General features: G+C 41.0%; 1 protein-coding gene across 4 annotated transcripts in view; it reads right to left on the reverse strand.

Annotated features, from left to right (window-relative positions):
* Positions 1 to 17,122, reverse strand: part of DOCK4 (dedicator of cytokinesis 4) — a 430,453-nt gene that overhangs the window by 81,917 nt on the left and 331,414 nt on the right. For all 4 annotated transcript variants that reach the window (XM_044246395.1, XM_044246396.1, XM_044246394.1 and 1 more), the window contains exon 27: positions 7,427 to 7,521. In XM_044246395.1, the coding sequence (XP_044102330.1) occupies positions 7,427 to 7,521 (95 nt within the window). The remainder of the gene's footprint in view (positions 1 to 7,426; positions 7,522 to 17,122) is intronic.

Here is a 17,122-nt window from a genome sequence, read left to right on the forward strand (position 1 = left end):
ACAGGAAATCAAAGTTTTTGCTTCAAGATTTTCAGCTGCCACCTCATTCTGGCATTTAGAAAGTTCTGAGGCAAGGCTATCTCCCTGCTATTGAAACCTCATCTACTTTTAATTTGTCTGTGGTAAACTACTTGGACCTGATAATATGCTTAAGCAAAAGGCCACCTCCACAGATTATACCTGGACTTGGAGAAGCAGCTTGAGGAGAAACTGGGTTTCAACAAGACTAATGTTTACACATTGAAAACCTATGGAATTCTAATGGTGGAGAACAACAACTTCGCTACAACCTGGTGGATGAATAGGGGTAGGAGAAATCAACACAAAGACACTGGGGGCAAAGGCAAGTCCTTGAAGGCCAGTCAGGGAACTGATCTAAGCTGGCGGTCCACAAGATTTAGCGTAGCTGACAAAATCACCTGGAGGAATTTTAAGACTTCAGGGCCTTACCGCCGCCGATGGCCTGGTGAGCTCCAGAGGGGGCCCAATGAGACAATTTTTTTTTTTTTTTTAAGATTTTTGTTTGTTTCTTTATTTATTTGACAGAGAGAGATCACAAGTAGGTGGAGAGAGAGAGAGGAGGAAGCAGGCTCCCTACTGTGCAGAGAGACAGATGCAGGGCCTGATCCCAGCACCCCGGGATCATGACCTGAGCTGAAGGCAGAGGCTTTAACCCACTGAGCCACCCAGGCACCCTGAATGGGACGATTCTAATGCATGTGATCAACCTGTCTCATTTTGGGGACTGTGTCACAGATGGAGGAGAAGACCGCCAAGGATTGGAACTTGGAGAGCAGTGATGTTGGGGGATCTGGCCTTGTGAACCACTGTTTCACCAAGGGCCTAGCCCACAGTCAGTTTTACTGAATGACTGTAGCCTCACCACTATATCTAAACCTACGCTTTGTTGTACTTATTTGCGTACTAGGTAATTCTAAAATGAGAAGCTGGTAAAACACTTTATGTCTTTTTAAAAGCTATTTTGAAGAACGGACTGAAGGCACTCCAAGGGGAGGGCACAGTGTAAGCCAAAATGGAAGCAGGAAATGGAGTGATTGTGCTTTTAGTCAAGGAAGCATGCCGCGTGGGTGAGGAAGAACAAGAAAAGACTGAAACAGAGATTTAGGGATTTTAAAAACTCTCTTGACCTTCTCCAGTGAGCAGTACCAGCAGAAAGTCACTCATGTGTCAACGGGCTCAGTTTTAGCCCATCGGGCTCAGATCTTAAGGAAGCCTCTCATTCCTGGATTCATTCTTCCTGCCAGCTCCTCACAACTCACCAGCACATGAAGTACGCGGGAGGTTCTTATAAATATTAGCTGTCGCTATTTAAGTTCGGCACATTCATCTGGGTAATGGATAGTCTGGGTAAAAATCAGTATCTTATCTCTCCCTAGACAGTAAACTTGTACAAGGATTATTACCCTAATAGAAAAACACCACCACCTACAGCAAAAAAGAGGGGTTAGCGGTGTTCATGGGTACTCAGCAGATTAGCTGCTCAACCTCCCCAATTTTCATCGCATATTCTGTCTTCCCTCCTGTTCCTGGGCCAACGCTCCTAGCTAAGGCCAAGCTTTCTTTGTGTGCACAAGATCAGAGCTACTCTAAGTGTGGCACTTCGTTCATTGAGAAAGTTTTACCGCAAAAAGCAATGCCAGCTAAACTAAAGTGCACGCCGATGTGGTTGGTTGCCTTTCCAGGGCCAGCTGCTCGTGCAGAGGGAACCGGCAGTTCTCGGCAGGCACACTGCTCTCCTGCACTTGTCCCAACCCCACTCCCTTCCCCTGCCCAACTTGTTCCTTCACTTATTCCTGTTTTCTTCGGTAGCATCAGTACTTCTGTCTTTGCTGAGCCATGCCTATTTGTAAGCCAAAATACAATGTTATTCCATATCTTAAAGAGTCCTCGTCCCTCAACTCCTTCCAGATCCCCATTTCACTGCCCCTTTCCACAGCAAAACTTCTAAAGAGCTGTTTTCACTTTCTCAGTTCCTAGCTGTTCTTGAATTCACTCTAACAAGGCTTCCTCCTCCATCAGTGCCCTGGAAGAGCACATGTTATGGTCATCCGTATCTCCACTCCACTGCCAGATCCGGGGGCAACTGTCAGTCTTCATCATCTCCAACCTCCAGCGGCTCTTGATACTCCTTCCCTCATGAAATAAATACCTTCTTCGCAGGACATGGTACTCTGCTGGGTCTCATCTTAAATCATGGTCTGCTCCTTTTCAGTCTTTTTGGCTAGATGTTTCTCCATGTCTTGACCGTTAAAATGGCAGCATGCTCTACAGCCACGTCCTAAGTACTTTTTTCTTTTTAATCTGCTCTCTTCCCGGCGCTCTCATTCGGTGCCATGGCTTCAAATATCATCCATAGGCTGGTGACCCTCCAAGGCACATCTCTAGCCCTAACCTCTCCCCTCAGCTCCATGTAAGCAGGTTTAGCTTCCTCTTCTGTTTCCACTAAGATATCTATGAGCGTTCCAGACTCCTGTTTTACCCAAGACTCTTCACCTGCCCCACCCCCAAAGTTTCTCCTCTGGTATCTCCCCACCCAAGTGAATGGCACTAGCCTTCATCCTTCTGTTCAGGCCAAAATTCTAAAGGCAAATCTTCCATTTTTTTCTCTGCCATCCACATCCCGTCATCTGCAAATTATGTTACCTTGATCTTCAATATCAGTCTTACTACATTCACTGTAATCTACCTGTTCAAGCCATTAACATCTTAGCTGGATTGCTGTATTAAGCTCCTAACTGATCCTTCTTGGTTTCTCTCCCTCTTTTCTAAAAAAAAAAAAAAAAACAAACAAAAACCCCACAAAAAAAACTTATTAATTTATTTCAGAGAGAGAGAGAGAGAGCTCGCACATGAGTTGGGGCAGAGTGCAGGAGAGGGAGAAGCCGACTCCCCACTGAGCAGGGATTCCCTATGTGATGCTCAGTCCCAGGACCCTGTGATCATGACCTGAGCAAAAGGCAGATGCTTAACCAAGTGCCCTCTTCTTGGTTTCTTTTAATCCTTCTCTACTCCCTAATATTTGGGCCCCGTCTTCCTTTTCTAACCTCATCGTTACAGGTTCCTTCTTGCCTCATGTTCCAGCCACACTAACAGTCTTTCAGTTCCTTGAATGTGCCATATCTACTCTGACCACAGGGCCCTTGTATAAGCTATTCCTGCTAAGAACATTCTTCCTTTTCTGTCTGCCTGTTAACTCCTCCTTTGGCTTTCAGCTCAAGTTTTATTTCCTAATGAAAGAGGCTTCCAATCCCAGTTCAGAACAAATTTTCTTTCATAAACATCTTCAAAGAACTATGCTCTATCTGTACAGCATTTATTTTATACTTTAGACACTGAAAAAATATTTGCTGAATCGATGGGTCAGTAAATAAATGAATGACCTTCCCTAAGAATCTTTGGATCCATAAATTGCCTATTTGCTACACTCTTCTCATTTGAAAGCTAAATTAGTTGAAGGTAAAAGTCAACTATATAATTCAGTGTTTGGTGAGAAAAAGCACAAAAGAAAATGTATGCTACATTTGAAGCCAACATGCACACAGGATAAAGAAAATAAGGGCCTGAACTTTCAACTGTAAGGCCAGAATATTTTACCTTCCTCAGTAAGCAAGTCTAAGATTTATCTCTTTGAAAATGTATAAAGCTGTGACTTTATTTTTGTACTATATTTTGCAATGTGTATGGGAAGGGGGTGGAGAGAAGCTTGTCTCAAAGTGTCCTGTATTTTTGGTACTTAATTTTCATCTCCCTTATGTTCCTTCTTTCTCAAATTGAGCAGTTGTTCTCATCAGAAACATCTACCAAGAACTTAACAGTGGGCATAACATAGCTTTGCAAACAAGCAAGAGAGACACATGTCTCATCCTTGAGCAAGTTAGGCTGGACAGACTTACCGTGTTGCCCAATATTGGACATTCAGGTGGAAATAAACACAAGACCATACTAATCATCAAGTGTCTGGTCACATCTTTTGGTAGGACTTCACATAAAGCAGGCAAGCCACAGGACTTGGGACAACATAGTTTACAGATGAAAGTTAAAGGCTTTAAACCTACTTCAAAATGGGAAGAAAGGACCAACACATCAAAGAATACGTATTTTGAGGGATGAGCTATTCAGTTGCATTTAAGGGTAGGGCAGTGGTGACTTTTCAGCTAGTTACTATCAGTTTGACATGTATTAAGCACAGAGTGGGCAGTACAAGTGGGAGTTTGGGTAAAAATGCCTCTTTTAGGGGCCCTGATCAAATGTTTGTCTAAGAAAGCACCATGGAGGGGCGCCTGGGTGGCTCAGTGGGTTAAAGCCTCTGCCTTTGGCTCGGATCATGATCGCAGAGTCCTGAGATTGAGCCCTGCATCGGGCTCTCTGCTCAGCAGGGAGCTTGTTTCCTCCTCTCTCTCCCTGCCTCTCTGCCTACTTGTGATCTCTGTCTGTCAAATAAATAAAATCTTTAAAAAAAAAAAAAAAAGCACCATGGAAGAAAGGTGGTAAGCTTCAGAGATGTGGATCTAGCCCTTGCTTCTACAGTTTAGCAAATGATAGTGTTTTCTTTTCAATGTAAGCTAACATTTAAAAAAAAAGATTTTATTTATTTATTTGAGAGAAAGAGAGTGGGCGAGAGTATACCCAAGTGTGTGTGTGTGTATGCGGGGCGGGGTGGGGGGATAAAGGAGGAGAGGGGGAGGGAGAGAGAGAAGGAGACTCCCTGCTGAGCAGAGCCAAACAGGGCTTGATCCCAAGACCACAACCTGAGCCAAAGTCAAGAGTTGGACGTTCAACCGACTGAGCTACCTAGGTGCCCCTCTCTTTAACATATTTCAAATATCTTTAACATCTTTCAGAAATTTACCTTTTTACCAGTATAGTAGTGGCTAATATTTTTTTATGGATTTCTAGTATATTCTAGAAAATACTGCATTCATAAGGCAAGAAAAATCTTACATGGTTTCATAATTTAAATGGGAAATGGCTAGGGTGTTTGCATGGGGAGTAGAGTGGGAAGCAGAGCAGCATAGAACAGTGTCTGTTCCAACTTGGCAGGTGTTCTCTACCAGACCCTGGAGTCCTCTCTCCAAATTGGGTCGGACTTGCCATCACCCGTGGAAAAACAGTGCCCATTTCTTATCAGCACCGACTGGAGTGGCAAGAGTATGATGTTACTGCATTTAGCAAAGGCTGATGGCCTTTTTCTTGGGTTTGCTTTGGGAGCATCTTCTGTTTAGATGTATTACACAGAGCTCATCCTAAACTAACCCATGCTCCTGTTTGGTTAACGCTATAGATAAAGATCTTGAACATGATGTATTTACTCAAAAGCAGAATCTATACTTCCAAGTCTGTTACCCATTTGTGTGACCATGAATCTTCATAAATGGAGCAGAGATTTTTATGTAGGTAGAAAGAGAAAGAAAGAGACAGTGTTTAATTTTTAAAAAGGCACATTGTGGTCACGGTTTTCAGGAAGCTCGAGCAGAGCCTGTGTGGATAAGGAACAAAATGTCAAATTTATTTTTGGTTTGAATTTTTGCCATTGAATATTCTAATTCAAGTCAAAACATCCCTCTGCACACAGGGCAGGCATAATGACCACATGATGATGTTCTGTGATGGTGATATCAGCAGCCTGGACCTCTTCCCAACTGGCTCCCTGGACCACTTCAGAGCCCTCTGCATGTACCTAGAATGTTAGATCTTTGGTAATAAGGCCAGATACATGACCAATAGCTTCCTTTAAACCTATGGCAGCCAGATATCCAGATGAAAAGATACTTGATTCTACTCACAGATACCCAACTAAATATGCTAAATTCTAAAGAGAGCTATTTCAAGAGTTTCAATTAGTCTTGAACATGGAAAAGCTGCTTCTGTACTTATGTAAAATATAATATGCCATATTATACTATTTGTTACTTCACAAGTTTTTAACACTTCGTTTTAACACCTCCACATCTATAAATGTATACTGCAGCAGAAGCCATATTAGGCGTATCTTATCAAAATCCAACCCTACATTCCTGGGGCTCTTACCACCATCATACCTGGCATCTGGGGAGGACATATGGTATCTTTGGTCTACAGATAGATACCTGGAGAATTCAACCTTTATCTTGAATATGAGGATGTTTGGGGCTGGACAAGAGGAAGAAGGAGAAGCAGGCAAATGTAGACTTGAAGGAAAGAATGTTTACGAAACGGTACGTTATGAGTGTGGTCATAATGTACTTCAGTTTCCTAAAGAACTTCACCTTCATTCTGTATGCTGAGATGACAGAGACAGGAAGCGTGAGACCAGATACCACCATGACACTCTCCTGGAAGGTTCCTGACATTCAGGCTGCTGCCTAATCTCCTTTCTTGGCTCCTACTCTTTCAAGTACTGACTCTGATCATTTTTTTTCCCCTGGGATATGCCTAATACAAGCTAATTTTGCCAACCTTCAGAGATTCAACTTTATGTCAATATCTCCCCGAATGTCTTCTCTAGCTCTAAATTTTGCTGACAGCATTATTTTCAGCTCTCTACTGGCCATATTTCTTGGCTGTATAAAAGGAACTTCAGGGGCGACTGGGTGGCTCAGTGGGTTAAGCCGCTGCCTTCGGCTCAGGTCATGATCTCGGGGTCCTGGGATCGAGTCCCGCATCGGGCTCTCTGCTCAGCGGGGAGCCTGTTTCCTCCTCTCTCTCTGCCTGCCTCTCTGCCTACTTGTGATCTCTCTCTGTCAAATAAATAAATAAAATCTTTAAAAAAAAAAAAAAAGGAACTTCAATCTTCATGTGTCCAACTTGAGGATCATATCTTACTCCTAGTGCTGAGCACATGGTAGATGCTTAAGGTATCCTGCTGAGTTAAAATGAATTAAGAAAGATTAGAAAATCCTCAAGTGTCCAGCAACAGGGCTGGTTAAATAAATGATGGTACACCGATTCAACAGAACATTATATGCCTATAAAAGAAAAAAAGGAACATAAATGAATGAGGGGCTTTCTACGTATTAATGTGGAAAGACTGCCAGGATTTTTAAGCAAAAGAGCAACGTGCAAAATAGTGTATATATTAAGCTACCTGCCAGGCTCTCTATAAAGGAACACCAGAAGGTCATGCAAGAAGGAAATAAAAGTGGTAACTATAGGCTGGGGATAAGGGATAAATAAAATAGGCGAGAGGAGGATTTCTCAATGTACACTCTTCTTGTATTGTTTGGTTTCTGAACTATGTTATTGTTTCACCTGCTTAAAACAAATAGTAATATATATATTTTTCGAATGGGAGAAGTTAGTTCAGAGACAAAGAAAAAGAATCCCAGGACTTATAAACTTTCCAACTGGAGATCAAACTAGAAAAATCATTTGTACCTCCTCCCCTCCATATAACAAGCTGCAGTTATCGTCAACTTAAAAGTCTTACTTGTTAGCCACCAAGCGCATAACAGTCCAGTCCTTTGGAAACATCTCTGGGCGTATCAATATTCGGAACACAGTAAATATCTGTAGCAGGAAATCCTTGGACAGGGAGGAAACAGAGCATTTTATTGAGTTATTGTAACTGTTCTCACACACACACACAGACACACACACACACACACAACACCATTGTTGCCATTTCCAAGGCAACTACAGAGAAGGAAGTCATGCTTCCCTAATTCATCGGGAGAAGGAATCCTCACCCTTCCCCTTCTCACCACCCAACTAGCTTGCTACCCTGCCCAAATGTTCTCTTTCCCTTTTCTTTCTCATACACAGTGGAGATGAGCTTTCATTTCTCTTCACAAGCTCTAAACATTTAGATTTTATAAATAAAGAGGAACTGATAGTTGAAGATTAGCAGACAGATATATTCTTTCTACTATTATAGTGTCCTCTATATCAGAACTTTTCGTATGGAGAGAACAATCAACAGTTCTTCCTTTTAGGTGGGTGTCAAAATTACGAAGTTCTGTTCATTAAAAAGCATTTTAAGTGAACACCCATGTTTCTTCGAGGGCATTCCGAGGATACAGCGTCAATGGTAGGCATGCAGGTTTATAACATCCGAGTGTGCTATGTAGAAGACACTCAAATAAGGATGTGTACTATGCTGAGCCCAGTGCTGAGTGCTTAGTAGCTAGGATGGTGTCAAGGAATTCTTCATAGAGCTGTCATGCCAGAGGGCAATGGGATTTACTGAAATGTTATCTTTTTTCTTTTTTTTTTTTTTCTTTCTTAAGATTTTATTTATTTATTTGTCAGAGAGAGAGGAGCTAGAGCGAGCACAGGCAGACAGAGTGGCAGGCAGAGGCAGAGGGAGAAGCAGGCTCCCTGCCAAGCAAGGAGCCGGATGTGGGACTCAATCCCAGGACCCTGGGATCAGGACCTGAGCTGAAGGCAGCTGCTTAACCAACTGAGCCACCCAGGCGTCCCGAGATGTTATTTTTCAACTGATCACCTAGAAACACTCTTGACAAGAAGCTACTGCAAGACACAGAAATACCTCTTTTCAATACACTTCAACTGACAGCACCTCAAACGCTGTAGTATACTATACTTAATGGGGACTCAAGGAGACCCCATGCTACATGTACTGAACGACATAAAGCATGCCCAATCAGAAAGAGATTGGCTCAGTCTAGCTTGAATTTTGATTTATTAACTAGAAAATACTAAGATTTGCTGATAACCTTAAACAGTGCTAGGAATATATCTCTCTACCAATCTGATGGAAGGCAACAGTATGGTGTTGCTTAATCTTAAAAAAGAACCCAACACATGAGAGTTTTATTTATGAAACCCAACAACACATTATGTTAAACATGTAAGCTGCTTGAATACAAGATTATGGTTGTCATTCATATCATCAGAAGATAGAATCTGAAAATATAAGAAACGTAGATCTGTGTGTGTGCATGTATGCGTGTGTGTGTGCACACACGTATGCGTGTGTGTGTGCGTGTGGTTTTTTAAAAGATACTCTAACAGCTTTGATCAAATCCATAAATATTTTGATACAAATTTATTTTGGCTTCTTGGGCATCAACATGTACTATGTGCTATGTGCCGTGTGGAAATATGCCCTCTGGGTCATTCGGCTTTAAATGGCCAGACAGATCTTTGTCATTTAGGCAGAATCACCAGACAGAGTTTCCCAAATGAATTCTACATCAGGTTAGACAATCTGGGGAAACACCTCACATTCTAACCCTCTTTTTAGAAAGCAGGTCATTATCATACTAAAACATTGAGAAACTTTTCTTAATGCATTCTAAAACTTATTCCAGAAAGTTTTTCAGTTCATTCTTTTCGGCTTCCCAGAATGACTATATATACTCTCTGCCAAAATGGATGTCTGAATTTACCTTTGAAAGAATTATATCTGAATTCAGTTTCCTATCTGGCTGCACTTGCTTAGATAGATTTCTTTTTTTCCTTCACTTTATTTACTTCACTTTAATTTCAGTTTTTCTTTTTTTTTAATTTATTTTATTTTTTCAATGTAACAGTATTCATTGTTTTTGTACCACACCCAGTGTTCCATGCCCTCTCCAATACCCACCACCTGGTTCCCCCAACCTCCCACCCCTAGCCCCTTCAAAACAAACCCTCAGATTGTTTTTCAGAGTCTATAGTCTTTCATGGTTCACCTCCCCTTCCAAATTCCCTCAACTCCCTTCTCCTCTCCATCTCCCCTTGTCCTCCATGCTATTTGTTATGCTCCACAAATAAGTGAAACCATATGATAATTGACTCTCTTTGCTTGACTTATTTCACTCAGCATAACCTCTTCCAGTCCCATCCATGTTGCTACAAAAGTTGGGTATTCATCCTTTCTGATGGAGGCATAATACTCCATAGTGTATATGGACCACATCTTCCTTATCCATTCGTCTGTTGAAGGGCATCTTGGTTCTTTCCCCAGTTTGGCGACCGTGACCATTGCTGCTATAAACATTGGAGTACAGATGGCCCTTCTTTTCACTACATCTGTATCTTTGGGGTAAATACCCAGTAGTGCAATTGCAGGGTCATAGGGAAGCTCTATTTTTAATTCCTTGAGGAATCTCCACACTGTTTTCCAAAGTGGTTGCACCAACTTGCATTCCCACCAACAGTGTAAGAGGGTTCCCCTTTCTCCACATCCTCTCCAACAGACGTTGTTTCCTGTCTTGCCAATTTTGGCCATTCTAACTGGTGTAAGGTAGTATCTCAATGTGGTTTTAATTTGAATCTCCCTGATGGCTAGTGATGATGAACATATTTGCAAACGACAGTACAGGCAAAAGGTTGATATCCAGGATCTATAAAGAACTCTTGAAACTCAACACACACAAAGCAGACAATCATATAAAAAAATGGGCAGAAGATATGAACAGACACTTCTCCAATGAAGACATACAAATGGCTATCAGACACATGAAAAAATGTTCATCATCACTAGCCATCAGGGAGATTCAAATTAGATAGATGTTTAAAAAAAAATCATGAAGGTGGGAGTCACTTCTCATGGTTCACAATGACTTACGAATAGCTTAATTTCTAAAATACTGAAATTTCATCTTTTTTTTTTTAAATACTGAAATTTCATCATTAACCCTCAAACCTTTTAGAAAATTGGAAATTGGAGGTAGCACCCTTAGTAATGGAGTGTGTGTATGGGGGATGGTAGGAGAGAGTGACAGAAGCTGCACAGGGCATTGGGGAAGGTATATGCTATGTGGTGAGTGCTGTGAAGTGTATAAACATGGCGATTCACACTTTTGTAGTGCTCGGGTCAAAGGGAAAGTTATTTCCAGGTGGAAGAGTTGAACACAGATCATCTGTTTCAGTGCCATCTTGTTTTCTTATTCCCACTAATCTCACAGAATAAAAGGTGTGGTGATGTGCGACACTGGGCCAACACCCGGGTAGTGATATAAATCTTTGCTTCCCATAAGAAAACCTTTTAGTCTTTTAAATAGCTTCCTATGGTATCCATGCAAGCAAGCTTCATCTACCTTTATAGAACCCAACACATTGTGGCAATGTGACGATGTTTTGTCAGAGGATAACATAAACACCTTCTACTGTGACCCTCCTATGAGATAGAGCTCAGCAAGGATTTACCCTCAGCTGCCATGCAACGGGTTTCATTCCAACTCAGTTCCAGTCTTTTAAAGCACTAATACCCGAATGCTGGATTCTTCAACACACCCTGCCTGCCCTCCTCAAATCCACTGCGGTTTCCCAGTCTGCCCTAAGTACTTCTCAGCTCTGATCATTTCACTGAACGGGTGCTTTTGCATGTTTATATGAAATTATTTTGCACACATAACAATAACTAACAGATCTTGCCTATAATTTAAAAAAAGAACATTACTAAAATAATATTGCTGTTTGGATAGCAACAAGGAGGTGTTTCATGTGCTGCTACTTTAAAATTGGTAGCCTGGGAGCAGTTTCTTTTTTGTTTGTTTACTTCAAATAGCACAATATGGTAACTTAACTGCATTACTGTTTTTATTCTGATCAGGGTTCGAAATAGATAAAGGAACAGCAAGGTAGTACTTTATAGAAGCACTTTTTTCTTCAGTGCAAGAGGTTCAAGTAAGGAAGATCATGTGAAAACCAAATCGATAAGAATGCCCATAGTCAAAAAGAAAAGAAAGCAAGAGAAAATTTTTATGACTTTAGAAATCATCACTAACATTTATTCATTCATAAATACTGAGTGCTCTATTATGTACCAGGCACTGTGTTAGACGCTGGGGACACCTAGTGGGGTAAGATACATTCTTTTTATTTTATTTGAATGCAAAAAGATACATTCTTCTATGTATGTATTTATTTATTTATGGAGTGTCTGTTACATGTCTTACCACAGCAGTCTGAACGGGATGCTTGCCTTCAGGGAGTGTGCAGTTTGGCAGGAGAGAAGAACGTTAATCTAAACACCACACAGATCTATGCATGTGCTGCAAACGTGGCGCAGTCTGAGGACCAGGTATTCCACGCAGAGGGAAGACTACCAGCAGGCCTTAAAGGCAAGAGACAACCCAGGGTTGCCTGGACTGCAATGGGGAGTGGCGAGAAATGGGGATGGAAGATCAAAAAAAAAAGGTAAATAGATCTCACTCCCGCTCCACGGTAAGGGATGTGGAAATTTATTCTGAGGGCAATGTAAGGCAGTGAGGGGTTTTTAGGCAGTTGGGTGGGAGGACAAAATTTGTTTTACACTCATTTCCTGACGATATTGCACCAAAAACTGCTTGGTGTTTACACAGCATACTGTGGTATCAGCGTAGCAGAAGACAGAAATGAAATTTATACAACAGAATTAGTGAGACACAGGAGGAGGATTTCCAAGTTCATGAAACATGAGTTAAGAACTCAAGAAAAGAAAGCATCAGGCCACGACAGGGTCTCCTTATGTCAAAAGCAATGGAAGGGAACAGAGCCTCCTAGGAACACATTTTCTTCACTTAGAATTTAAAGTATAGTCAAATATTGTTTTAAAAACTTGCCACAAATTTCAAATGTGTAACAGCGTTGGTATGGGGTTTGAATTTAATTAAAGGGTGTGAATAATTATTATCACATTGAAATTCATAACCTTAAAGGTGACTATGTAAGCATATTATGCAAAACTAACCCCCAAGTGGTCTTCAGTCTTCAAGAGCTAGAGAACTATTTTTTTTAATAATACTATAAAGGCTATAAATTGGAATAAATGTATAGAAAAAGATGATTTATGAGGTATGCAGACATTATTAAGAGGATTGTTTCATTCAACAGAGATATATTGTCCCAGGCTCTGTGCTTAGGACACAAAGACATGGTCCCTACTCCCACAGAACATAGTCATCAAGGATCCAAGGAAAGAACATTTAGAAGGCAGTGCTGGGTGCTATCAGGGAGGGTGGGAAAGAGTGGGGCTAGGGGCCACCATATTCTGTGAAAACTTTGTACAGAAAGTGATTCCTGAGCTGGATTTTTATAGTATAAACTAAAATCAGGGAGGGATTAATACGGGGTAAAATAAAGCAATTCAAGTGAGTGAGTAATGGTAGACTAGGCATTTCAGGGAGACACAAAAAAAAAGATTCAGAGGAATTAAAAACTGTATAGTTGGCTAGGAATATGCAAGTAATTTTAAGTGGCTGTTGTGAAAAGGGTTTGGAGGAGGGTGAAGGATAATGAGGATGGAAGGTAGACTGAGGACAGGGATGACTCGGTAGAGACTGGACCTTGTCCCACAGGTGACGTGAAGTCCTCAGGGTTTTAAAGTTGGATTGTGACTTGATCAGATGGGCTTTTTCAAGCTGGGGGCCAGTATATGTGAGACAATGAAAGGCTGTCAAAGTGCCATACTTCACTTTCAGAACAGGTATAATCACATGCTTAAAGCAGGATCCCTACCGTTCTATGTGAAAAGTCACAATCAACAAAGAACAGGAGACTCACTGCTCTCCATGTACAAAAAATACCACGGATATGGACAAAGCTTTAGCCCTCAGCAGAAGGTGAGTGTATAATAAAACATTACTGACTATAGAAGGAGGAACAAAAACAACAACTCTAATCACTTCCTAGTCTTTGCTTTTGTTCATTTCTAAAATACTGCCACGCTCCAAAGAAGGAAAGGACTATACAATGCAGAGTACCAGCCCTCAGGTCCTTGCTCCTACACAGTTGTGTTGACATTGTGACTCAAACCACTCACAGAGAGCCCCTGAGGACCCAGGAGAGGCACGCTGTTCAAAATGCCAGAAGCCACTCCAACAGTAACTGGAGACATCCTGATTCTTCAAGCAAGAATGGAGTTAAAACACCAATAACCTTAATAGATATGGGAACTCCGTACTTTTAAAATTTGTTTTCATTTAGAAAACCACGGTGAAATGCTAGGCCAAATCTTTCTTTGAATTGATATGAAGAAAGAAAAAAGCCGTGATGCTAGAGATAAACAACAAAAATATTTATCAGAATATTTCAGGGCGCCTGGGTTGCTCAGTCCGTCAAGCAGCTGCCTTCAGCTCAGGTCATGATCTCAGGGTCCTGGGATGGAGCCCCGCTTCGGGCTCTCTGCTCAGCAGGGAGCCTGCTTCCCCCTCCCTCTCTGCCTGCCTCTCTGCCTCCTTGTGATCTCTCTCTCTGTCAAATAAATAAATAAATAAAATCTTAAAAAAAAAGAATATTTCAATGTATAATATGTCAGTACCAAGGAAGATTTAAAATGCATATATCCCGTGATCCAATAGTTTGATTTCCAGGAATTCGTTCTACAGCAATAAGGGCCCAAGTCCACAGAGACATGTGTGTCACAATGTTCCCTGCTGTAACCTTCTCTTGGCAAATATAAGAAAGATCCTGAATGCCCAGCAAAATGGGAATGATTAAATTATTACCATCCATATAGTGTGATTCAGGGCAATAAATGATACACTGAGCTCTACAATATTCATGCCATATTACTGTGTGAAAAAGTGCAACTACTACGAACAGTAGGAGTCCATTAAAAATGTGTGAATATATATAGATCAGAAAAAATACTATGTGAGGATATTGCCTTATGTGTCAACAGTAGCTAGGTCTGGAGATGAGAATGCACGTGTGTGGAAGGGAGGGGGACATACTTTATCACTTTTAACCAGTAGGTAAGATGGGGGTTTTGGTGTCTAATCCTAGGATCAGTTACAATTTTCCATTAAATACCACTTTACTAAGCTTCACGTTTCCTTACATACAGTTCCCTTATATATATTCCATTTCTAACCTAAAGGTAGATACAAAACCTCCAAATAACTCTCCTTCCATTAATTTGGTCTTTTATTCCCACTTCATGACTGGAACTGCCTTATTACTTTTTAAGGAGTTGACAAATGAAATTTTATGCAATTTGACAGCAAAGATCTTGGTTGAACAAACCTCATTAAAGTTTAAGAAAAAGCTGAGTTTAGCTGCCTAAGCAAAGAGCTCCAATGTTAATAGAATTCCAGGCCCTCTCAGTTACTTCCTTGCAGGGGTGGAAGGTGCTTGGGGCAGGTTAGTGGGGAGCAAAATGAGGCATGGCAGGAAAAGCGTTGAGCACTGCATGGCCCATGGCGGTGCAGGTAGGGGTGAGGGTGAGGAGGTATTCTAAGACTGCCATTGTTGTTTTTATACATCCCACTCATTTATAACCTAACGATTTATTTATTTTTTTTTTAAGATTTTATTTATTTATTTGACAGAGAGAAATCACAAGTAGATGGAGAGGCAGGCAGAGAGAGAGAGAGGGAAGCAGGCTCCCTGCTGAGCAGAGAGCCCGATGTGGGACTCGATCCCAGGACCCTGAGATCATGACCTGAGCCGAAGGCAGTGGCTTAACCCACTGAGCCACCCAGGCACCCTATAACCTAACGATTTAGATGCTCTTAATAACATCAAAGCATTAAGAGAGATTGTTTTATTAGTCTTGATATCCCTAACGTTTAGCCAAGGTGCTCAATAGATGTCTACTGAATCATGTAATTGACATTTGTAATGAAATCATAATGGTGCCTACCTCAGGGGATTGAGGATTAAATGAGTTAATATGAATCAGTCTTTTAGAACAGTACTTTGCATGTGTTGTTTCATAGAAGTGTGTGCTGTTAGAAGTCCTCAGTTTCTTTACTACCAGAGTAAAATCTCAAAGTATTCTAAAAATTCTGGTTTTATAATCCATTCGGCAGCAAAACCTGACTTGAATTATTTAGTTTTCATTTAATCCCACTTAGAGTGAATATTTTTTAACTGCAGAAATATTAAGATGTTAAATTATAGTGGCTATCCCAAATCCTACTAGAGGTCCTATACCATATACAGTAGGTACACATTATCTTCCTGAAATGTCAAAGCTTCTAATTTCTAAAATAATGTTATTAAGGACTTCGCCTGAGGGACAGTGGACTGGTGTTACTCTTCTTTGAAAGATCCTATAATGTAGCTTTCAGTAGCATAAATGAGTATTTGGCTTTGAAGAAAAAGGAGACTAAGAAAAATAGATCTGTTAAGAGGTGGCCTCTGAACTTTTAAAATACAGATTAAAATCTGATGACTACTTAGCTTTTAATAAAATAAGTAACCTTTAGTTTGCCTTCATCCCAGTTACTCCACTCCCATTCTTAACACTGGGAAAGTGATCTTCCTTGTCAAGGCTATTTCAGTCTCCTCCTGCTGCCTTCTCAGGGAACCTTCCTACCTCGTGCACTTCTTCCTTGCACCTTCAGCTTCTCCTCTACCAGCTCTAATTGTTGCTATTTACACATGCTTAAGTCTCCTCCATCATGAATATTCCTACGGTATCCAAAGTTCTCCTTTAGTAGACACCTTATCCTCCTTTCCTTGGAACATGGTATTAAGTTTACTGTGGCTTTTTCTCTTTTTATTCCTCAATTCATGACAGCTTGGCTTCTACCCTCACCAATGCACTGAAATTGCTCATCGAGTTCATTGACAATATTAAAGGACCCTTTTAGGATCGTACCACACCTCCTTGCAAAAGCAAGCAGTGTTCAACACTTCTTCCTCCTTGATGCTTGGATTCTATTCAGATCCCTTCAATTACATACTCTACACTCACCTTGAATGATTACATTTACTCCCAATGATGTCAATGACAATTTCCAAATCTACATCTGCAGTCCAGCTTTCGCTCCTAAACTGTAGACACTGTCTATGAGACATGACCATTTTGATGTATATCAGGTGACCAAACTCTAGCTGAAACCAGATTTATGTTTGCTCCCTAACTTGTACACCCACACCTCCTGGGGTTCCCCTTGCAGTGAATGGCACCAACAACTGGCCAGTTGTTAAAGAGCTTGGGAGTCATCTTCAACCCCTTTCTCTCTTTATAAATTGAGTGACCAGCACCTGCCAATTCAACTTCCTAAATGTCCCCAGAATCTACTACCATTATGATCATCTCACTTTCAGGCCATAGTCATTTCTAGTACAGACAGCATCAGATCCTTTATACGGTTCTGCCTCCCGTATACGTTCTGCCCCTCTTGGCTAATTCATTTTCAATAGTGCAACCAGCAGGTTTTTCTTAACTCAAATGGGACCATGGCTCTCCCTTCTTCCTTAAAACCATCTACAACTTCCAAATGTCCCTAAAATAAAGCCC

Source organism: Neovison vison, chromosome 4 (genome assembly GCF_020171115.1).
Source record: "Neovison vison isolate M4711 chromosome 4, ASM_NN_V1, whole genome shotgun sequence".
NCBI lineage: Eukaryota > Metazoa > Chordata > Mammalia > Carnivora > Mustelidae > Neogale > Neogale vison.